The sequence below is a fragment of the Ranitomeya imitator genome, chromosome 1 (genome assembly GCF_032444005.1).
Source record: "Ranitomeya imitator isolate aRanImi1 chromosome 1, aRanImi1.pri, whole genome shotgun sequence".
Taxonomy (NCBI): Eukaryota; Metazoa; Chordata; class Amphibia; order Anura; family Dendrobatidae; genus Ranitomeya; species Ranitomeya imitator.
In genome coordinates, this window is record NC_091282.1 from 189,152,360 (window position 1) to 189,177,775 (window position 25,416).

Here is a 25,416-nt window from a genome sequence, read left to right on the forward strand (position 1 = left end):
CCATTGGTACTAAGGGACGAGATTATCAAGCCTTAATAGAACCAGTGTACACCGACAGCAGGCCCACTATACTCACAGCACGAGGGATAGTCGAGGTACACAGGGGACGAGTGCCGGTACGACTTTTGAACTGTGGAGAGGAAGAGGTCACTTTGCCAAGGTATGCTACAATGGCAAAGCTATATACTGTTGACAACAATGCCATCACAACCATTGAGCCCTTAGAACCAACCTGTCAGGTGGAAGGCAATGGCTCAGATGGAGAAATGGAGGATTGGTGCCAACAGCTACACGTGGGCATAAATTCAACACCTACCCATCAAAAACAAGGGGTGTATAGGCTAGTGACGGAATATGAACAAGTCTTCAGTAAACACCCATTGGACTTCGGACGGATAGAAGGGGTAGAACACACAATCCCCACAGGTGACCATCCCCCAATAAAAGAAAGATATAGACCCATACCGCCCGCTCACTATCAATGTGCAAAAGATATGCTGAGGGAAATGAAACAGGCCGGGGTAATAAGAGACAGCTGTAGCCCCTGGGCGGCCCCTCTAGTGATTGTCAAAAAAAAGGACGGAACCATGAGAATGTGCGTAGACTACCGGAAGATTAATAACATCACCCATAAAGACGCCTACCCCTTGCCTAGGATAGAAGAGTCCTTAACTGCTTTGAAATCTGCTAATTATTTTTCCACCTTAGACTTAACAAGCGGGTATTGGCAAGTCCCTGTGGCTGAGAGAGATAAGGAAAAGACGGCATTCACCACACCAATGGGTCTATGTGAATTTAATCGCATGCCGTTCGGACTCTGCAACGCATCCGGTACCTTCCAGCGGCTGATGGAATGCTGCCTCGGACACAAGAACTTCGAGACCGTCCTCCTGTACCTAGATGATGTGATCGTCTACTCAAAGACTTACGAACAACACTTAATAGACCTGGCAGAAGTGTTCGAAGCCTTATCCAGGTATGGCATGAAAGTCAAGCCATCCAAATGTCACCTTCTCAAGCCAAAGGTACAGTACCTGGGACACATCGTGAGTTCGGAGGGAGTAGCACCAGATCCCGAGAAAATAAGCGCCATAAGGGATTGGCCAAGACCTACCAGCGCAAAAGAAGTGAGACAATTCCTGGGATTGGTGGGTTACTATCGCAGATTTATAAAAGGATTTACCAAGTTGGCAGCACCCTTGCAAGACACCTTGGTAGGGCAGACGAAGAAACCTTCAAACCGAAACCCTCCTTTTCAGTGGAACGACGAAAGGGAAGACTCCTTTGAACAACTAAAGAAGGCACTAACCGGAGAAGAGGTTCTGGCATACCCAGATTACCATAAACCTTTCATCCTCTACACCGATGCCAGTAATGTGGGACTAGGAGCGGTGCTGTCACAAAAGCAAGAAGGTCGGGAGAAAGTCATCGCCTTTGCAAGTAGAAAGCTCCGGCCTACTGAAAGAAATTCAGAAAATTACAGCTCCTTCAAATTGGAACTACTGGCAGTAGTTTGGGCTGTGACGGAGCGTTTCAAACACTATCTGGCCGCTGCAGAATTTATTGTCTATACTGACAACAATCCGTTGACCCACCTGGACACAGCCAAATTAGGTGCGTTAGAACAGCGATGGATAGCCCGGTTATCTAATTACAACTTCATAATCAAGTATCGAGCAGGTCGCAAGAATGGAAATGCCGATGCCCTATCCCGGATGCCACACTTGAGAGATGTAGAAGAGGAAACGGGGGAGCTTGAAGAAATTGAACTACCAGCCTTCCATCGTCCCAAGGCAAAACATTATCAGTCAAGTACCTATCAGAAACAACAAGAGGTGAATTTTAATCCGTTAGCACACCATAGATGGGCTGACACCCAAGACAGCAATCCGGCTGTGAAGTTGGTGAAGGAACTGTTGACTGAGCAAAGTGCATATCCCTATGAGGATGCCCCAGAAGAGACGCATCAACTCTGGAAAGAGAGAGGCAAAATGTTCCTGTATCAAGGGAAGCTCTGTAGAAGATACACCAATCCGAAAACACATGAATTGGTTTGGCAGATTATTGTGCCTACACAAGATGTGAAGATGGTAATCGAAGCTTACCATAATGGTGCTGGTCACTTCGGTTGGAAAAAGTTAGAAGTACTTCTAAGAGAAAGATTTTATTGGGTCGGGATGAGAAAATCAATCGAACAGTGGTGCAGAAATTGTGGCCCGTGTAACCTCAGAAGAAACGATCAAAAGAACCAAAGAGCACCACTGCAGCCCATAATCACCAAACAACCACTTGAACTTGTAGCCATGGACCACGTGAAGTTGACACCAAGCCGGTCCGGCTATGTCTATGCCTTGACCATCGTGGACCATTATTCACGTTTCTTGGTAGTAGTACCCGTAAAAGATCTGACAGCAAAAACAGCAGCCAAAGCGTTCCAAACGTACTTTTGTAGACCCCATGGATATCCGGAACAGGTTCTCACCGACCAAGGTACAGCCTTTGAATCAGAGATCTTCAGAGAATTCTGTAATATGTATGGTTGCAAAAAGATCCGGACGACGGCCTATCATCCACAAACAAACGGCTTATGCGAGAAGATGAACCATATTGTAATAGACCTACTAAAGACTTTACCTGAGACAGAAAGGAATCAATGGCCAGAGAAATTGCCTGACTTGGTGGATCTGTATAATCATGTCCCGGTGAGCTCCACCAACTGCACCCCAGCTTACCTTATGCGTGCAAGACCCGGCCAATTACCAATCGATCTAGAAATGGGAATTCTGAAACCAGACGCAGAAGTCCAAGACTCCAATTGGGATATCATACGGCAAAAGCAGTATCGCCAAGTGCAAGAGAGTGTGGAAAGAAGCCTTCAGCAAACTAGAGAAAGACAAGAGCGAACTTTCAATCAGAATGCTCTAGCGACCCCATTAAGACCGGGTGACCAAGTGCTCAAGAGAAATCGTCGAACCAATAAACTGGACAATCAGTGGGAAGCCGTACCCTACACAGTTTTACCAACAAGAGTGGATAATCCTAAAATGTGTCTCATTAGCAAAAACGGAGGCTTAACATCTGTACTAGTGTCAAGAGACAATCTTAAATTATGTCCGGAAGCATTGAAAGAGCCAGACGTTGTCCAGCCAGAACCAGAAGTTATTCAACCCATACAGGTTCAACCAGTAAAGGAAAAAGAAGAGGAAGTGTATCACACCTGTATAGGAGACTTTCCCAAAACCCTACTAACATACCATGGTGCAGTAGTGGTTCCCATGGTGGCCTTTTACCCAACACCGAACCCAATACCAGAAGTCCCAAGACAGGAAGAGGCTGACCCCGTACTACAGGAGGTTCCAGGCCAGGAAGAACAGATTCCTGGTCAGAGTAATCCCATTCACGGTGGACTTGCCAACTCCATAGTCGTGGAATTATCTTTAGCAGAGCGGGCAGATACTACATCCGCAGTAGACAGTAGTACACCACATGAAGAGACACCGCTATTACGTAGACCACAGCGTAGTACCCAGGGTCAATTACCGGCCAGGTATGCAGATTACCAACTATAAAGCTCATAATGTGAATTGTATATATGTTATGCCGTAAATAGTTAAACAGAAAATGTAGTATAGTCATTGCTATCAGTCTGCAACGTTTAAGCCCAGTGCCTACAGAGACTTGTCTGTATGAACTTATTGCATATTCTTGAACTTTTTATCAGCCCGGAGGCACTAAATCAAAGCTCCGGAAAGACTGCTTTTTGAACTTTGCTTTTTGCTCTTTTTGAACTTTCTTTAGACTTTATATTGATAACTCCGTTGGAAAAATGGAACTAAATTCCTGGACACTAAGTACAGTGCCGTTCCTAATACCTTCAAGGATAGAACTGTATTAATGGACGCTATTTGAAGTGACTTTTTACAGAACTCTATTTTTGTTTCCTTGAGTGGTTTTTGTAACTTTTCATTTTTAAGACTCTGTACATATTAATTGTTATTTCAAAATGTTATTGTCCCACAGTCCCGGAGTACTGTTCTTAACTAAGGGGGAATGTGGCACCCCTAGGGGTATTTGCCACAAAAATAGTTACTGACAGTAAGTACAAATACTAAAATAGCAAGACTGCACTACCACATCCGGCCAGAAGGGGGAGCTCCAGAGACTCCCCTTGATCCATTCTGGTCTGAGAGAAGAAATGGCAGTTGGGCCAAGGAGCTGATAGTGAGAGGTCATACAGTTGAATATCTAACAGCCCTGTGACTGTTACCAGGCCTAAATCACCGGCCTGAGGAGAAGAGGGATAGAGAAAAAGGACATTGTGAGAACCGGGTAGCATTAATCACTACCCAGAACAGGCGCAAAGACGGATACCGGATCCGTGGCTGTATTCATTATATATAATACAGCAACCGGAAAAACGTGAGGTGATATCAGCTTCACTAGGGTCGGATGCAGCAACAGACACAGAGTTCAGCGGTACTCCTGGAGGGGGTAAGCCGATAAAAGGACTCGGGTTGCCCGTCGAACCAGGACCCGGAGGGGACAGATTGGGCCGGCAGCCAGTTCACATACAGCAGCAGGGCCACACAGAAATTGCGCACAATAAGAGGCGAAGACACCGGCAGGGTCAAAGTAACTCAGAGTTCCCATACAGACTCCGGTGACAGGACTGGTTGTAAATCCTTTTATGTTAAAGTAAACTGGTTAAACGTTTCAGTGCCTCAGTCTTTCATTTGGACAATAGCCATCTATCCAGGATCGAGATCGTCACCGCTGGGAGAACCTGCTGCTGATCAAGTAAGTGCCTGTCCCCTCATGATACCCCTTACACTGTGCATTGCCTGAGGCCACAGCACCGGGTCAAGCCACCCGTGACATCCCCCTCAAGAGACAGACTCCATTGGTCCGGTGCTGGGTATCCCGGTCTCCTGGGCGTGACATACGCAAAAGTGTCTCTGGCAGTGGGAGGTGCCACCCGCCATCAAACACACCGCCGTACTATGAGGGGCCCTGTGCCAGTGCCAAGTGCCAACGAGTGGGCCCCCCTGCTTGCTCAGGATTACAGCACTTGCAAAGTTGAAATACTTACTTCTCCCTGCTCCCCCGCCGTGACATATTCCGCGTTTCCTGGGCCCACGAAAATCTTGAGCCATCCCTACCCCCCACAACTTAAGCCAAATGACCCCCTGTTTTCAATGCCTAACTATTATTATAAAGTAAATTAAGATTGACAAGCTTAAGAAATAAGAATTTATGTTTTTGGCATTAAAATGTGCACTGTAGGTGTTTTCCTGTCCTCCACTCCCTGCCGACTTTGATTCCCCATTGGCTTGCATTGGGTTTCGTGTTTCGATCGGCCCCCAACTTTTCGAAATAATTGGCCGATTTCACCCGACCCGACTTTTGAGAAAGTCGGGTTTCGTGAAACCCGACTCGATCCTAAAAAAGTATAAGTCGCTCAACTCTACTTATAACTTCCTAGCAAAAAAAATATTTTTTCCAAAAATGTGCTGATGTAAAGTAGACATGTGGGTAATGTTATTTATTAACTATTTTGTGTCACATAACTCTCTCGTTTAACAGAATAAAAATAAAAAATCTGAAAATCTCCATTTTTTTCACAAATGAGCGCAAAAATTATCGACCTAAATTTACCACTAGGATGAAGCCCAATATGATCTGTTGAAGCGTTCCTGAGTTATTACCTCATAAGGGGACACTGGTCAGAATTGCAAAAGACGGCCAGGTCATTAAGGTCAAAATAGGCTGGGTCATGAAGGGGTTAAATATTGATTTTTGCATTACATGTTATATTGTGAAAAGATCAGCTGAATCAGTGCTGTGTCTATGGCCAATATAAATAGGATCTATTCAGATATCCGTGAGCCACGTACAGTACAGACCAAAAGTTTGGACACACCTTCTCATTTAAAGATTTTTCTGTATTTTCATGACTATGAAAATGGTACATTCACACTGAATGCATCAAAACTATGAATTAACACATGCAGAATTATATACTTAACAAAAAAGTGTGAAACAACTGAAAATATGTCTTATATTCTAGATTCTTCAAAGTAGCCACCTTTTGCTTTGATGATTGCTTTGCACACTCTTGGTATTCTCTTGATGAGCTTCAAGAGGTAGTCATCGGGAATGGTCTTCCAACAATCTTGAAGGAGTTCCCAGAGATGCTTAGCACTTGTTGGTCCTCTTGCCTTCACTCTGCGGTCCAGTTCACCCAAAACCATCTCGATTGGGTTCAGGTCTGGTGACTGTGGATGCCATGTCATCTGGCGTAGCACCCCATCACTCTCCTTCTTGGTCAAATAGCCCTTACACAGCCTAGAGGTGTGTTTGGGGTCATTGTCCTGTTGAAAAATAAATGATGGTCCAACTACCGTATATACTCGAGTATAAGCCGAGATTTTCAGCCCAAATTTTTGGGCTGAAAGTGCCCCTCTCGGCTTATACTCGAGTCAAGGTGGGTGGCAGGGTCGGCGGGTGAGGGGGAGAGGGCGCTGAGGTATACTTACCTAGTCCTGGCGATCCTGGCGCTCCCCCTGCCGTCCCACGGTCTTCTGTGCTGCAGCGTCTTCCCCTCTTCAGCGGTCACGTGGGACCGCTCATTAAAAAAATGAATAGGCGGCTCCACCTCCCATAGGGGTGGAGCCACGTATTCATTTCTCTAATCAGCGGTGCCGGTGACCGCTGATAGAGAAAGAGGCTGCGGCACCGAAGACCAGGCAGAGGGAGCGTCAGGATCGCTGGGACTAGGTAAGTATTTTATATTCACCTGTCCGCGTTCCAGCCGCCGGGCGTCGCTCCATCTTCCCGGCGCCTCCATCTTCCCGGCGTCTGCGCTCTGACTGTGCAGGTCAGAGGGCGCGATGACGCATATAGTGTGCGCGGCGCCCTCTGCCTGATCAGTCAGAGCAGAGACGCCGGGAAGATCGAGGCGCCGGGACCGGACGCTGGGAGCTGCAAGCAAGAGAGGTGAGTATGTGTTTTTTTTTTATTACAGCAGCAGCAGCGACAATGGCAGAGCATCTATGGGGAAATATGAACGGTGCAGAGCACTATATGGGGCACAGCTATGGGGCACAATGAACGGTGCAGAGCACTGTATATGGGGCACAGCTATGGGGCACAATGAACGGTGCAGAGCACTGTATATGGGGCACAGCTATAGGGCACAATGAACGGTGCAGAGCACTGTATATGCGGCACAGCTATGGGGCACAATGAACGGTGCAGAGCACTGTATATGGGGCACAGCTATGGGGCACAATGAAAGGTGCAGAGCACTATATGGGGCACAGATATGGGGCACAATGAACGGTGCAGAGCACTGTATGGGGCACAGCTATGGGACAAAATGAACGGTGCAGAGCATTGTATATGGGGCACAGATATGGGGCAATAATGAACGGTGCCGAGCACTATATGGGGCACAGCTATGGGGAAATATGAACGGTGCAGAGCACTATATGGCATAGCTATGGGGAAATAATGATCTATTTTTATTTTTGAAATTCACCGGTAAATGCTGCATTTCCACCCTAGGCTTATACTCGAATCAATAAGTTTTCCCAGTTTTTTGTGGCAAAATTAGGGGGGTCGGCTTATACTCGAGTATATACGGTAAATGCAAACCAGATGGAATAGCATGCCGCTGCAAGATGCTGTGGTAGACATGCTGGTTCAGTATGCCTTCAATTTGGAATAAATCCCCAACAGTGTCACCAGCAAAGCACCCCCACACCTTCACACCTCCTCCTCCATGCTTCACGGTGGGAACCAGGCATGTAGAGTCCATCGGTTCACCTTTTCTGCGTCGCACAAAGACACGGTGGTTGGAACCAAAGATCTCAAATTTAAACTCATCAGACCAAAGCGCAGATTTCCACTGGTCTAATGTCCATTCCTTGTGTTCTTTTACCCAAACAAGTCTCTTCTGCTTGTTGCCTGTCCTTAGTAGTGGTTTCCTAGCAGCTATTTTACCATGAAGGCCTGCTGCACAAAGTCTCCTCTTAACAGTTGTTGTAGAGATGTGTCTGCTGCTAGAACTCTGTGTGACATTAACATGGTCTCTAATCTGAGCTGCTGTTAACCTTGCGATTTCTAAGGCTGGTGACTCGGATAAACTTATCCTCAAAAGCAGAGGTGACTCTTGGTGTTCCTTTCCTGGAGCAGTCCTCATGTGAGCCAGTTTCTCTGTAGCGCTTGATGGTTTTTGCCAGTGCACTTGGGGACACGTTCAAAGTTTTCCCAATTTTTCAGACTGACTGACCTTCATTTCTTAAAGTAATGATGGCCACTCATTTTTCTTTACTTAGCTGCTTTTTTCTTGCCATAATACAAATTCTTACAGTCTATTCAGTGGGACTGTCAGCTGTGTATCCACCAGACTTCTGCACAACACAACTGATGGTCCTAACCCCAGGGCACACCTGTGAAGTGAAAACCATTCCCGGTGACTACCTCTTGAAACTCATCAAGAGAATGCCAAGAGTGTGCAAAGCAGTCATCAAAGCAAAAGGTGGCTACTTTGAAGAACCTAGAATATAAGACACATTTTCAGTTGTTTCACACTTTTTTGTTAAGTATATAATTCCACATGTGTTAATTCATAGTTGTGATGCCTTCAGTGTGAATGTACAATTTTCATAGTCATGAAAATAAAGAAAAATCTTTAAATGAGAAGGTATGTCCAAACTTTTGGTCTCTGCTGTACATGTTCTGTCTGTGGTTTTCACAGGTAGGACACATTCCCATTAAAGTCTATGAGACTGTTCACATATTTTTTACATTTTTTGCAAACTGTGTATCTTAAAACCTTCATGAAGACATGTCTGATTTGGTCTGCAATCAAAGTTGTGGATCAAAATCACCCATACAAGTCTATCGATCTGTGAAAATCACAGTCAGCATATGCATGGCATCAGGATGTAGTCCGTTATTAACACTGGATTGGATAGGAGATGCTGAACGTGTGAGCTAAGACTAATAAAGTGGTTTTGAACCTGCAGAAACCCACTGACTAAGATTAATTAGTGATGACTCATGAGTCTCTGAGCGTCAGCCAGGGCCGTATTCATGGCCCACATTGGTGTCTGCTTTAGCGCGCCCTGGCCACCTGCATCACATATATACAGTCCCATTGTCTCACTTGCCTGATTCTCAAAGGCATCTCCCGATTTTGGTGCATAAAGAGACCGAGTCCATTTACAACTTTAACCGAAGAACTTAACTTGTTTGCAATTGCAGCACGTCCACATCAGTTACAGCTTCAACACAGAGTTCTGCACCACTCACATTCTTCACTATCCCTGTGCTCTTCTCTATGTCATCCAGTTCATACACGGGACGTCCCATCCACAGTATCGCAGCATACTCCCTGTTCGGCTTGACTACCCTTAGGAGTTCCCTTGTCCGTTTCTAACCAGACATGAGGGCATCTGCCAAGTAGCAAGCTGCCACATTTTTGGGTGCGACCTGCGCTACTGTCATGCTGTGACACTTGCTGTAGTTCCTGCTCTCACTACCGCTGTCACTGCTTCTTGCACTGCTGCTGTCACTGCTGCACTTCTGGCCCACTGACTCTGGACGGCTGGGCTTCTTACTTTGAGTGTTCCGGGGCCCACTGTGTTGCCCCAGGCTTTAGGGCCCTACAGGACTGCCTGAGCTCTCTGGCTTTCTTGGCCTGTCTCTGCTCCCAGGCTCCACTGAACCCTAACAAGGAAATCCTCCTATCTTATCCACAGCTGGCCCCTCCTACGTTAACTATTTACGCTACCATGTCCCCATCTAGTGGACTAACTATATGCTGCACTTTCCCTCTCACACAGTATATGCATAAACTGTATGTACATAGCATAATGACATAACAAAACGTTAGATATACATAATATATGTGCAAGTCATTAAACGAGATGTAATAGAGGACACAACAGTTACTTTACCCCCTTACAAGTAAAACAGGGAAAATTTACCTCTTTTTTTCTACACAGAGCTTAGAAGGATTCAACTAGTCAGTTTTTGATCTACTGATGTCATAGACCTAATGAAAAAGAGAAGAATTAAGTGGGTAAAATGGCAAAATGAGCAATTGTAAGTACATAGTGCTATATAATATAATGATTGCAATATATTATGTAAGGGATCACTCACTCTGGTATGCTTGAGACAGGTACAGGCATGAGGTAACTTGGTGCAAACTGGTAGATTAATTAAAGTCTTTCTTTGGCATAAAAGATGAAAATAAAACAGACCATAGAACAGTGTGGCAGTATGGGCTCACCCGTTGAGGAAACAAACAACTTTCCATAGAGCTTGATAGAACCTGAACACTACTGTTGAGCACATACAGGTCTTTCCACCTCTCCACAAAGACAACATGTGAGGCAGCTGATCTGCCTTAAATAGGCCATTCCAAGACCTGGGACCGGAGGTAAGGAAGCAGCTGATCCCACCCAGCTCTTTCAGCTGCTCATAAAGCCCGGACCCAAAATCTGGGCCCATTAAAAAGCCTCTCAGAACTATCTGTGCTGGAGCCTGCTTTTTTGGATTTCACATCACCTAGGCTAGGAACCTCGGTGGCACGTAAATCCACCCAGTGGTTGTCTGGCTGCAGCCTTACAAATAATAGGATAAAAATTTTCATGGGAGTGCTTCTTTAAGAAAGTTATCACAAATTCATAATGAGAATAGTGCCTTTCTATGGTAATGTGGCACTGGGAGTAGAGAATATTTGCTGTACAAAGTGAAATATGACCCAATAACTACAGGGCAAAAGTAATGTAACCGGTGAATGCTCCGTGAGTACAATTACACGTCTCGGTTCTATAGCTAATGATTACAACACACAGTATTGCTTGGCAGGACATACTAATACAATTTTACAATTAGATTCAGTTATGAACATGAGTAATGTAAAATAACTGGGAAATACTGGGAAATATTGTAATTTGTAAGGTTATACAACAAAGAACCATTTCTTGTCATGGGTCTACCAAATGATGGTTTAATCTGAAAAATATATCACTTTAAATGCTGTTAGGAATGGAATTCAGACTGAAAAGATTGCAATACCTCTTGCTGACCTGACATGTAGGTGCATTAACATTCAGAGAGATAGGCTAGGTAGGAATTAGTGTCTCAAGCTGCCCCATTAGTTCTGCTGGTACGGGGTTCATATTGTGTAATGTAACAGCTTAAATGAAAGCTTTCTTCCTTGTAATGAGTCATAAACAAAATGCAATACTGACCTGCTGACAACAGGATATAGAAAGTTTCATTCTCTAACAGTGCTGCAGTAATAGCAAATATCGCCCTCTAACAAGATCCCCAGAGTACTATAAAGTCAGTAAAATAGACACAGAGGGTTGTGAAGTTACAAGAATAAGAAAACATTTCAGGGGTAAAGTAAGTTGTCCGGTAACTGGAGTGACACAATGCAAATCCATCGCAATGAGCCAATGGTCTTTAATTTGCACATTCCCGATAAAGGACATACATACATAGAATGTAATGACGAAATGTAAAAGAAAACGAGCACTCACCATCCGTGCAAAAAGTGTCCTTCCTTTATTGAGGCTTCATATTAAAACAGCAGGACATAGCAGGGAGAACCTGTGGTTCCAAGACGACGGCCGTTTCGCTCTCCTGAGCTTCTACAGGAGAGCAAAACGGCCGTCGTCTTGGAACCACAGGTTCTCCCTGCTATGTCCTGCTGTTTTAATATGAAGCCTCAATAAAGGAAGGACACTTTTTGCACGGATGGTGAGTGCTCGTTTTCTTTTACATTTCGTCATTACAGAACTTTTACCTGTTTTCTACGAGCACCGCATTCCGTAGTGGCTTATTATAACGCCGACTGGTCTGAGGGTTTTATAATTGGTGGTTTGGAGCTGATAGTGCATCTGCTTTTTTTTCTTTGGATCCTTGCATACATAGAATGTAAGTCCGCAAGGACAGTGTCCTCTCCCCTCTGTACCAGTCTGTCACTGTAAACCTGTTTACTGTAAGCGATATCTATAACTCTGTATGTAACCCCTTTCTCATGTACAGCACCATAGAATTAATGGTGCTATATAAATAAATAATAATAAATAATACATAAAAATGGTATCTGATAAGGTCACATGTAGGTCTCTACAAATGAGAGAACAGTAAAAAGAACAGTTTGGTACTTTATAGGTGATATTTTGCTTCTCTTAAACACTATTTCTGGCTGTATAGGGAACTTTTAAAAAAAATCTCAATCAGAAAGTGGCTTTAAAACACGATGACTAGAAGACTTAAAGGAAACCTGTCAAGTGATTAATGTTGACCAAACCTCGGTCTGCATGAATCAGATCCTCATTGTGCGATTGCAACCAGGTATGATTTTCTCTGAAAACCTCCGACGTTTCAGAGAACATATAGAAGGAAGATCTGGCTGAGGACCATAGCCAGAGACTAGACTGTTTTTTGATTACTCTGTTGATTGCTCGAGGTCACCTGCCTGGAAGTTCCATGCACCGACTTCATGGATTTTTTGGCATTTCTTGTAGTGCAGCTGTAATATGAATTTCCTTTTTACTTTCCTTTTCTTGTTTTACATTCCAGAGTTTTCATGTTGCCGCTTACTACTACTATAACCCCCTATTTCATCAATATTTTATATACTTTTTGGATGTACATTCATTTTTTTCACCTTTTTTTCATTCTGCATGAAGAAAGACTCCAGAATGCTGCTCCACTTTTTTCGACACGCAATAAGTCCAACACTACGTTGGACCTCAATATGGAGGATATTTTCCACAATCTTGAAGGACATATGATCCAAAGATTGCATGTGCTGTGGGACTCCGCAACTTAAAAAAATATATTTATCGGAACATAGTTCCGAGAGGGCTACACATTTAAAAAATCACTACTGCAGTATACAATGACATCTTTACCAGCCACTAAAATGAGATTATAACTAATTGTTCTATGCATCTTATGCAGTTGATTATAAAAGAAGAATCCACTAAACTTACGGTAGTTGGAAACCAAAATCTCTGTTTTGCACGACTCTCTCAAAACTTTTACTTCACATCTAGATTTTGGCAAATTCCATGACAAATGACAATACGAAATCAATACTACGGGAGAATCCTTCCCTGCAATTAAACCATCTTAATTTGCTTGTGATTGTAGAGATTATGAGACAAACATCGTCTATCCATTTGAATCTCTTTATAAACCTAAATATATTATCGATGACTGCTCATACAATTCTAATATCTCTATATGCCTATCAATATTTGTTTATTTATGGAGTTACTTAACCAAGGGTCTACCAAAATCTTGATAGATCTACAACAGGAATCTGCCAAACTCCTCTAGAGTACCTATCATGGTCACAGTTCGAAATGAAGTGGAATGAGAAGTCAAATTGGTTGGAACTTGTGTGCTGTACGGATAGTAGTTTTCATCATGAGTAATGCAACATCACAATGTGTCTTTCTAAATGGGGCTGTAATTGTCCATTATTAAATAGGCCCAAGCCACTGCATTTAATAAACCTCCTTGTTCCATATTACAAAACAAACCCACTGAACATACAACTACATGAACAGTTACTTTTTCTACTCCTCATAGCACAGATTACTTTAAGATTATAGACCTCGTACGTAAATATTCCTCCATGTTACATCAGGATGTAACTTTTTTCAAAATTTTATCCAGAAGTATTAATTTTGTAGCCAGGAACGCTAGTACTGTTGGAAACATTATTTCCCATAGCTTATTTTCCTGTTAACAGACTTCAGAAGCATGGCTTAACCCCTTCATGACCGGGGGATTTTTCGTTTTTCCGTGTTCGTTTTTCGCTCCCCTCCTTCCCAGAGCCATAACTTTTTTATTTTTCCGTCAATTTGGCCATGTGAGGGCTTATTTTTTGCGGGACGAGTTGTACTTTTGAACGACATCATTGGTTTTAGCATGTCGTGTACTAGAAAACGGGAAAAAAATTCCAAGTGCGGTGAAATTGCAAAAAAAGTGCAATCCCACATTGGTTTTTTGTTTGGCTTTTTTGCTAGGTTCACTAAATGCTAAAACGGACCTGCCATTATGATTCTCCAGGTCATTACGAGTTCATAGACACCAAACATGACTAGGTTATTTTTTATCTAAGTGGTGAAAAAAAATTCCAAACTTTGCTAAAAAAAAAAAAAAAAAATTGCGCCATTTTCCGATACTCGTAGCGTCTCCATTTTTCATCATCTGGGGTCGGTTGAGGGCTTATTTTTTGCGTGCCGAGATGACGTTTTTAATGATAGCATTTCGGTGCAGATACGTTCTTTTGATCGCCCGTTATTGCATTTTAATGCAATGTCGCGGCGACCAAAAAAACGTAATTTTGGCGTTTCGAGTTTTTTTCCCGCTACGCTGTTTAGCGATCAGGTTAATACTTTTTTTTAATTGATAGATCGGGCGATTCTGAGCGCGGCGATACCAAATATGCGTAGATTTTATATTTTTTTTATTGATTTATTTTGATTGGGGCGAAAGGGGGGTGATTTAAACATTTATGTTTTTTTTATTTTTTTCACATTTTTTTAAACTTTTTTTTTTAACTTTTGCCATGCTTCAATAGCCTCCATGAGAGGCTAGAAGCAGGCACAACCCGATCGGCTCTGCTACATAGCAGCGATCTGCTGATCGCTGCTATGTAGCAGAATTGCACGTGTGCTGTGAGCGCCGACCATAGGGTGGCGCTCACAGCGACGGGCAATCAGTAACCATAGAGGTCTCAAGGACCTCTATGGTTACCATTCACAAGCATTGCCGACCCCCGATCATGTGACGGGGGTCGGCGATGACGTCATTTCCGGCCGCCCGGCCGGAAGCGGTAGTTAAATGCCGCTGTCTGCGTTTGACAGCGGCATTTAACTAGTTAATAGGTGCGGGCAGATCGCGATTCTGCCCGCGCCTATTACGGGCACATGTCAGCTGTTCAAAACAGCTGACATGTCCCGGCTTTGGTGCGGGCTCACCGCGGAGCCCTGCATCAAAGCAGGGGAGCCGGCATCGGACGGTATAGTACGTCCGATGCCGGTAAGGGGTTAATGTTGAAGGGTCACATAAATGTGGCAGCATTAAATGTAATCTTTGCAAATATATGCTGAAATTGAAGACTTTTAAAAGCAGCATGGGTAAAACATATCACATCAAATCATATATAAGTTTCCGTACTACCCACGTTGTCCATATGACTGTCTGCACAATCTGTCAAAAATACTAAACGATGTCTCACCCACATGATAAAAAGAAGGATGGCAGAACACATTACCGCATCTTCCCCGGATTCCACGCAACTGAACCGCTCATTGTTGGGTCTCCCAAAACACTTGTTACAGACACATAATGGTAATATCTCCTCTCTCAAAGTAATTGAATGGGTCAGCAGTGCCAGCAGAGGAGCTGATTGGAGAAGACTACAGCTATTTATTAGAATTATTTTGTTTTTTACAATTAGATGAACATTTTTCCATGGGCCTTAATTATTGCACAGACTGCATTATCTATTTTGACATTTTACTAGTGTGGAAGGTCGGCTCACTTAGCTGCTCCCCGACGTAGACACAGGAACACGTTTGGTTAAAGTCTCTGGGTGGTTTACTGTGTCATAAACTAATAAGCCCAAACTGGTAAGAGAGAACAGTCTTTCTGGCTCAAATGAAAGTAAAAATATAAAGTCCTTCTCAGTACTTCTGGGACAACACATATGGAAGCTCTAGCAGGAGCTTCAGTCTGGAGGCTTCCTTTCGTCCACACACACACACAGAGAAAAAAAATAATTGGCTGGACATGTAAGGCTATGTTCACACGTTCAGGATTTCCATCCTTTTTTTTTCCTGACTGAAACCGCAGGTCTCTGCAGAAAACGCAGGTGCGTTTTTTGGTGCGTTTTTGGTGCGTTTTTGGTGCGTTTTTTGGTGCGTTTTTTAGTGCGTTTTTTGATGCAGTTTTGTCTGCAGATTGTCTGTGTTTGACAGAAATAAAGTTTACTGCAGTGGGGGGGGAAAAAAAAAAAAAATGATGTCATTTCCTTGTCCAACCCTTTTCTTCTTCCATCCTCCATTTTGGAACTTACACATCAAAATGAGTGGACGTGCAGAGCGTCGTCCAGATGACAGCCCACGGATCCAGCTCCGCACGCCACACCGGATTGCGATCCTGGGGTTGATGCTTCTAATTTTGAATCGACATGCATGTCAGGTAAGCAGATGTCTGTTTGTTTTATATATTGGGTTATGGGTACTTGTCCACATTCTGGAAACGTTGTATGTTTGGCGCTGCGTGTGGCCGCAGCGCCAAACATGCAGCGTCCACATGTCAGCATACTGGAGGTGATGTCATGAAATCACGTGTCCACTGTGTGTCATCCGTCAGCCCTGCGACTCCGGACATGCTGCGCGTCTTTTATGATCACAGCATGTCTGTGTTCCTTGTTGTGAAACTGCGGCTCCGCAATGAATAAAAGAGGACCCTATACGTCGGGTGTGATGATGCTGGATTTGTACAATGAACACATCTGGCATCATTGCGTACTAGAATGGGGTGGGCCTTCCTGAATGTGGACACGTATCCTTACATAATCGACATTGTTTTCCTTGCATGTTTGATATATTTTTCTAATTGTTGTGTTTACGAAATATTTTTTTATTTTTCTATTTAGCGGCGGCAGAGAAGACGTGTGCAGAAACGATTGTGGGTGCACCCGCTTGTAGAAGACCGAACTGAGAAGGGGCACTTTCACGTGCTGTACAATGATTTGAGGAGGTAAGTAGAAATATATAGAATGACTAATTTACCTTTTTTGGCTAGCAATACTTGTGAAGTAACCCTTTTTTGTTGTTCTTTTGCAATTTTCAGGTATCCTGAAAAATTTATATCGTTTTGTCGGTTACCAATTATTGCCTTTGACAGACTGCTTACCATCCTGGCACCCCATTTAACACTGCAAGACACGGTAATGAGGAAGTCCATCTCTGCTGAAGAAAGGCTGCTCATCACCTTGCGGTAAGTACCGTATATACTCGAGTATAAGCCGACCCGAGTATAAGCCGACCCCCTAATTTTGCCACAAAAAACTGGGAAAACTTATTGACTCGAGTATAAGCCTAGGGTGGAAATGCAGCATTTACCGGTGAATTTCAAAAATAAAAATAGATCATTATTTCCCCATAGCTGTGCCATATAGTGCTCTGCACCGTTCATATTTCCCCATAGGTGTGAACCATATAGTGCTCTGCACCGTTCATTGTGCCCCCTAGCTGTGCCATATACGGTGCTCTGCACCGTTCATTGTGCCCCATAGATGTGCCATATACGGTGCTCTGCACCGTTCACTGTGCCCCATAGCTGTGCCATATACGGTGCTCTGCACCGTTCACTGTGCCCCATAGCTGTGCTGTGCCATATACGGTGCTCTGCACCGTTCACTGTGCCCCATAGCTGTGCCATATACGGTGCTCTGCACCGTTCACTGTGCCCCATAGCTGTGCTGTGCCATATACGGTGCTCTGCACCGTTCACTGTGCCCCATAGCTGTGCCATATACGGTGCTCTGCACCGTTCACTGTGCCCCATAGCTGTGCTGTGCCATATACGGTGCTCTGCACCGTTCACTGTGCCCCATAGCTGTGCCATATACGGTGCTCTGCACCGTTCACTGTGCCCCATAGCTGTGCTGTGCCATATACGGTGCTCTGCACCGTTCACTGTGCCCCATAGCTGTGCTGTGCCATATACGGTGCTCTGCACCGTTCACTGTGCCCCATAGCTGTGCTGTGCCATATACGGTGCTCTGCACCGTTCACTGTGCCCCATAGCTGTGCTGTGCCATATACGGTGCTCTGCACCGTTCACTGTGCCCCATAGCTGTGCTGTGCCATATACGGTGCTCTGCACCGTTCACTGTGCCCCATAGATGTTCCACATAAATTTGTGCCGCCGCTGCCGCAATAAAGAAAAAAAAACACATACTCACCTCCCTTGATTGCAGCTCCCGGCGTCTCGTTCCGGCGCCTCCATCTTCCCGGCGTCTCTGCTCTGACTGATCAGGCAGAGGGCGCCGCGCACACTATATGCGTCATCGCGCCCTCTGCCTGATCAGTCAGAGAGCGCAGACGCCGGGAAGATGGAGGCGCCGGCCGGGAAGATGGATCGGCGCCCGGCGGCTGGAACGAGGACAGGTGAATATGCTATACTCACCTAGTCCTGGCGATCCTCGCGCTGTCCCCTCCTGTCTTCGGTGCCGCAGCTTCTTTCTCTATCAGCGGTCACCGGCACCGCTGATTAGAGAAATGAATAAGCGGCTCCGCCCCTATGGGAGGTGGAGCCGCTTATTCATTTCTGTAATGAGCGGTCCCACGTGACCGCTGAAGAGAGGAAGAAACTGCAGCGCCGAAGCCCGTGGGACGGCAGGGACAGCGCGAGGATCGCTGGGACTAGGTAAGTATACCTCAGCGCCCTCACCCCCTCACCCGCCGACCCCACCGCTACCGTGACTCGAGTATAAGCCGAGGGGGGCACTTTCAGCCCAAAAATTTGGGCTGAAAATCTCGGCTTATACTCGAGTATATACGGTAACAATTTTTTGGAGGAATGTTGTTAGGTCTGTATTTTACTTGTGTGTGTGTCCAGTATGTGTGATTAAACCCACCCAGTCCTCTTGTTGGACAGGGGGCACACATACACACACACACGTGAGATACGGGCGAGTGTTGCATGGTAAACCCCGGCTCTGCCGCCTGCACTCTGGAGCGGAGTCTGCACCCACATACCAATACATGGAGCCGCACGCTCCACAACGGAGTGCATGCAGCAGGTCCGGGGATTACCATGCAACACTTGGTCATATCTCGCATGCGTGTGTGCACAAGTCCCATCAGGCCTTTTATTAATGTTTTTTACACCCTTTGTGTTGTGCTGGGTGTTAATGCCAGCATTATTGAATGGTGCTGGACGCATATAATAGCGGCCTTAACTTGTGACATGTTGTAATTACCTTTTTGTGTGACATTTCTAATTTTCTTTTTTGTTTCTTTTCAGATTTTTGGCCACAGGAGAGAGCTATACATCCCTGCACCTCCAATTTAGAGTTGGTAAATCTACCATCTCTAACATTGTGAGGTGTACATGTACCGTCATCTGGCAGAAGTTGCAGCCCATGGTGATGCCTTCCCCAACCGAGGAGACTTGGCTGCAGGTTGCAGCAGGCTTTCAGTCTGTGGCCAATTTCCCAAACTGCATAGGTGCAGTCGATGGTAAACATGTTCGGGTTCAGCAGCCACCACGATCAGGATCACGCTTCTTTAATTATAAGAAGTATTTTTCAGTGGTCCTGATGGCGGTGGCTGATGCCCATTACAAATTTGTTGCCATTGACGTTGGTGCCTATGGTAGTACTGGGGATTCTCGGGTGTTGCGAACGTCACAGATTGGGATGCAAATTCTTCGAGATGGCGGCACGCTCCCAGCCCCACGACCTTTGCCGGGTTCCACACATCCAGTGCCGTTCGTGATGGTATCGGATGAGGCGTTTCCCTTAACGACAACCCTGCTGCGCCCATACCCACGAAGGGGACTGGATGCCCGACGGAGGATTTTTAATTATCGGCTGAGTCGTGCACGCAGATATGTGGAATGCACCTTTGGGATCATGACTAGTCAGTGGAGGATCTTTCACACTGCCATTCAGTTGGACACAGACACCGTTGATGCTGTGATAAAGGCTTGCTGTGTACTCCACAACTATGCTCGTGAGTACAACACTGACGTTGATGTGGAGTACCAGCAGCCAGTATATAATCCAGTTGACAACGGGGGTCTGGGTAGGCCGTCCAACTCTGGTGTGCGTGTGAGAGAATCCTTCACTGACTACTTTATGAGTCCTGAAGGTGCCGTGCACTGGCAATACTCCTGTGCTGGTGTTGAGCAGCCTGACCAGCAGAGAAGGATGCATCTACACTGACCCCCCCAGAAATGTTGCCGACATCGCTGATAACAGTTTTGACAACATCCCGAAGAATGAGAAACGCCAGCAACCAACACAAAAGTTTGAAAAAAAAATTTTTTGTTTCATGTTACCAAAAAAACTGTGTTAAATAATTGATTGTAATATCAATAAAAAATCTATTTGGGTGTAATTAGTTTTTTTTTGTTTTTTTTGGCTACAAAAAATTTGGTGTTTTATGAAAATAATAGCAGTATGACGTATACAATTGTTAACACATCAACACATAAACCACTAATTGATAGCCCATAAACCCAGGATAGCGGCCTTGACCGTATTGTAATAAAGAAGAGAATATTATGTTTGAAATATAATATATTTAAAAGAACACAAATTCTTTGCAATATTTACAAAAGATTTTTCAATTAGAAAAAACCAAAAAAAAGCCCCTTTCAAAGCCAACCGGCAACTGGAGCTAAAAAACAAACCAAAAAAAACTCGGTGCCACTGAAAATTTTTGCCCATGTTCAATTCAGAAAAGTATATTCTGGAGAATAGAGGAAATTTGATCCCTCTGATTGATATGGTGCTCCCCCCATATGCTGCGAACTTCCTCTATCTCCAGAAGTAACTTGGCTGTGGGCCAAATACTGGGGTCTGGTAGCTGGTGTTTCCGGTGTTCGGTGTCGGGGCCTGAAAAGTCCCAACACCCCCATCAGAACTTCATTGTATGGAGATATCGGAGCAGGGTCCTCCAGAGCAGTGAGGGACATCTGGACCATGGACATGAAAAGAGATTGTCTATCCGGTGGCAGGGAGCGTGTTTTTCTTGCCACAGTTAGTGCGAAGGAGTCGCAGTGGTCATCAGAACTAGATTTTTTTAATAGATCTAACGTGTCGCAAGCGATTTGGACAGTTTGGTCATCTTGGTTTATCTTTGTTTTTTTTTGTTTTTTTCTCTGCTGCCACCGGATAGACAGCTCTCTTCTCCACTCTCACAGCTTCTGCGGAATCAGATGCTTCAGCAGCTGCTGAACTAGATGTTGATGCAGCAGCTGCTGAAGTGGATGCTGATTCAGCAGAAGCTGTGGGAGTGGAGGTAGAGATGGTCCCTCCCACTCCAGAGGAACTGCCTGCTCCATCCTCTTTGTCGCTGTCCTCCAAATCAGCTACCGACATGTTTCCTTCCGTCCTGTTGGAGAAAAAAAAAACATCAATTTTTCGCACAACATATTATATTTAAATAATCATGTGGAGTGGATTTTAACTTACTTTCTCAATGTCCTACTGGACACAAGAAACTGCAGCTCTTCGCTAAATGGAAATTTACTTTTGCTCGGCGAAGAGCCACTCTTAGAACATTCGTTCAGGAACTTCGTGAAACGGTCTCTGATTGAGCGCCAACGTTTCCTCACATCGTTATCTACCAAAAAAAGGTTACAAAATACAACAACATTTTTTGTGAGATCTAAACAAATTATATTTTTAATATACTCAAGGTTTACTAAATAAATTTAATTAAAATTACCAATTTGCTGCTGTGTACTCCCTGGATACTTGTCCCAATCTGGGATAAGGTCTCGTACAATTTTGGTCCAGGCTAGTTCCCTGAAATATTTATCCTTGTAGGATTCATCGGCTGGGTCCCACAAGGCCGGATAATCCCGAACCTACAATAAATACAATAGTGTCATCTCATAATCTATAGCGCGACCAAGTAATGTTACACAATTGCTGGAAATATTTCAAAGTAACCCCTAATAACTGAACACAAGCACAAACTGAAAACACAAACACCAATAAAAACGCTTGTGTGCAGTTGTTTTATCACTAGCTCTGTCGCCGTCAATCCTGAGTGGTTCGTGCGACAATCAACAACATTCATTAAAAAACACACTATAAACTGAAATAGTTAGGGTAGGGTTAGGGCTCATAACCCTAAGCACTCTACCCCAAAAGGGATCCTAAACATAACACAACCACAAAAGGGATCCTAACCCTAACCCTACAGGGATCCTAACCCTAACCCTACAGGGATCCTAACCCTAACCCTACAGGGATCCTAACCCTAACCCTACAGGGATCCTAACCCTAACCCTAACCCTAAAGGGATCCTAACCCTAACCCTAACCCTACAGGGATCCTAACCCTAACCCTAACCCTACAGGGATCCTAACCCTAACCCTAACCCTACAGGGATCCTAACCCTAACCCTAACCCTACAGGGATCCTAACCCTAACCCTAACCCTACAGGGATCCTAACCCTAACCCTAAAGGGATCCTAACCCTAACCCTAACCCTACAGGGATCCTAACCCTAACCCTAACCCTAAAGGGATCCTAACCCTAACCCTAACCCTACAGGGATCCTAACCCTAACCCTAACCCTACAGGGATCCTAACCCTAACCCTAACCCTACAGGGATCCTAACCCTAACCCTAACCCTAAAGGGATCCTAACCCTAACCCTAACCCTACAGGGATCCTAACCCTAACCCTAACCCTACAGGGATCCTAACCCTAACCCTAACCCTACAGGGATCCTAACCCTAACCCTAACCCTACAGGGATCCTAACCCTAACCCTAACCCTACAGGGATCCTAACCCTAACCCTAACCCTACAGGGATCCTAACCCTAACCCTAAAGGGATCCTAACCCTAACCCTACAGGGATCCTAACCCTAACCCTAACCCTAAAGGGATCCTAACCCTAACCCTAACCCTACAGGGATCCTAACCCTAACCCTAACCCTACAGGGATCCTAACCCTAACCCTAACCCTACAGGGATCCTAACCCTAACCCTAACCCTAAAGGGATCCTAACCCTAACCCTAACCCTACAGGGATCCTAACCCTAAAGGGATCCTAACCCTAACCCTAACCCTACAGGGATCCTAACCCTAACCCTAACCCTACAGGGATCCTAACCCTAACCCTAACCCTACAGGGATCCTAACCCTAACCCTAACCCTAAAGGGATCCTAACCCTAACCCTAACCCTACAGGGATCCTAACCCTAACCCTAACCCTAAAGGGATCCTAACCCTAACCCTACAGGGATCCTAACCCTAACCCTAAAGGGATCCTAACCCTAACCCTAACCCTACAGGGATCCTAACCCTAACCCTAACCCTACAGGGATCCTAACCCTAACCCTAACCCTACAGGGATCCTAACCCTAACCCTAACCCTAAAGGGATCCTAACCCTAACCCTACAGGGATCCTAACCCTAACCCTACAGGGATCCTAACCCTAACCCTACCCCTAAAGCTATTGTAAGGTGGCATTAAGCACGGTTAGTAATGGCGAGGCGTCAATAAGACGCCGATCAATTATTAATCCTAATAAGGTTTACTATAATATATGTGGACCCCCCTAAAAAAAAAAAATGTGTTGGGGTCCCCCTATATTTTTAGGCCAGAAAGGCTAAGCAGACAGCTGTGGGCCAATATTTGACGCCCGGGAAGGGGTTAAAATACCCATGGCTGTTCCCAGGCTATGAATATTAACCCACAGCTGTCTGCGTAGCCTTTCTGGCACTAAAATATAGGGTGACCCGAAAAAAAAAAACGTGTTGGGGTCCCCCTATATTTTTACGCCAGAAAGGCTAAGCAGACAGCTGTGGGCCAATATTTGACGCCCGGGAAGGGGTTAAAATACCCATGGCTGTTCCCAGGCTATGAATATAAGCCCACGGCTGTCTGCGTAGCCTTTCTGGCACTAAAATATAGGGGGCCCCGGAAAAAAAACGTGTTGGGGTCCCCCTATATTTTTAGGCCAGAAAGGCTACGCAGACAGCCGTGGGCTTATATTCATAGCCTAGGAAAGGGGCCATGGATATTTGCCCCCCCCTGGCTACAAATATAAGCCCGCAGCCGCCCCGGAAAAGGCGCATCAAAAAGATGCGCCAATTCCGGCACTTAGCCCCTCTCTTCCCACTCCCGTGTAGCGGTGGGATATGGGGTAATGAGGGGTTAATGCCACCTTGCTATTGTAAGGTGGCATTAAGCCCGGTTAATAATGGAGAGGCGTCAATGAGACGCCTATCCATTATTAAGCCAATGAAAGGGTTAAAAAAAAAAACACAAACACTAGAAAAAATATTTTAATGAAATAAAGACACACACTTTTTGACAATTCTTTTATTGCACGCTCAATCCATCCTGAAGACCCTCGACCTGAAAAAAAGGCAAAACAAAAAAACAAATTCATACTCCCTGGCCCTGTCCGCAGAAATCCATCGAGGGTCCCACGAAGATCTTCCATGGAGAACAGACACATCCAGAGATGTGTCTGCTCTCCATGGCTGCAGAAACACACTGACAGGAGCCATAGTTCCTGTCGGTGTGTTACTGCGCATGCGCGAGCGAGTTTACCGGCGGTCATTGACCCCGGTACTCTCGCTTAACGGCAGTGCTGCGTGGGAAAGTTCAACGCAGCTGTACTGCCGTTAACCGAGACGCCGGCGCCATTGAGCTCCGGGACAGTACGCGATACACTGCTAGGAGCTTCGCTCCTGGCAGTGTATCACCGGAGAGCAGGAGATCGGCGTGGGACACTCGGTTATGGATTCTGCGGACAGGGAGTATGGATTTGCTTTATTATTTTGGGATTTTTTCATTGAGGATCGAGGGCTTCGCCTACAAGTGTGGTGTATGGTGAGTATATACTCTATGTTATGTGTTGTATGTACTGTACTGTGTGTCATGTTTGTGTATTGTGTGTTTGTGTTTGGTGTGAACTTTAGTATTGTGCTAAGTCGCCGGACACAGGGACAACTCTCCCATCCTAAATACCGGATGGGAGTAGTAGTCCGATACGGCGACTTAGCACAATAGAGGCATATCGTCGCATGGGGACGGACACACAGACTTACCAAATCAATCAGACGCCCGACATCGATCCCCATGCGACGGTATGCCTCCATAGTGACAGTCTCTTCGTGATACAGTCGGGACCACACACGCCGCCCACGGACTTCCGCCCACGCACTTCCGCCCGCTTCCCCGAACTTCCTGCAGCAGTGGTTCTGCACATCAAACCGCAGTAAAACACGCAGATATATTTTTGATCTGCGTGTTTTACTGCGATTTTGACCTCACAATGGAGGTCTATGGGTGCAGAACCGCTGCGGTTCAGGAAGAAGAATTGACATGCTCCTTCTTTTTTCCGGGAGCTATTCAGCGCGGCTTTTTTTTTACAATTTCCGGACCATGTGCACAGTGTGTCCTGTTTTCCATAGGGTACAGTGTACTGTACCCTGCATGGAAAACAGCTGCGGAACCGCAGCGGCAAAACCGCCGCGGTTCCGCGGTAAAAAACGCACTGTGTGAACATGGCCTAACTCCCTCCAGCCACACCCAGGAGGTGGAGATATGGAGGGCAGGTGTCCCGTTCATCTTTGAACTACCCACCAT

At 45.2% G+C, this 25,416-nt stretch overlaps 2 protein-coding genes across 2 annotated transcripts; one reads left to right on the forward strand and one right to left on the reverse strand.

Annotated features, from left to right (window-relative positions):
* The first annotated feature begins 16,045 nt into the window (after positions 1-16,045).
* Positions 16,046-20,184, forward strand: LOC138665455 (uncharacterized). The gene is made up of 4 exons (XM_069752963.1): positions 16,046-16,254; positions 16,715-16,818; positions 16,912-17,058; positions 19,093-20,184. The coding sequence occupies exons 1-4, from the start codon at positions 16,072-16,074 to the stop codon at positions 20,012-20,014; spliced, it is 1,356 nt and encodes a 451-aa protein (XP_069609064.1). The 5' UTR covers positions 16,046-16,071; the 3' UTR covers positions 20,015-20,184.
* A 264-nt stretch (positions 20,185-20,448) lies between these two features.
* Positions 20,449-24,936, reverse strand: LOC138665460 (uncharacterized). Its single transcript, XM_069752976.1, has 4 exons — positions 24,876-24,936; positions 21,525-21,666; positions 21,269-21,419; positions 20,449-21,188 (listed from the first exon to the last, which is right to left on the reverse strand). The coding sequence occupies exons 1-4, from the start codon at positions 24,924-24,926 to the stop codon at positions 20,918-20,920; spliced, it is 615 nt and encodes a 204-aa protein (XP_069609077.1). The 5' UTR covers positions 24,927-24,936; the 3' UTR covers positions 20,449-20,917.
* Positions 24,937-25,416: the final 480 nt, after the last annotated feature.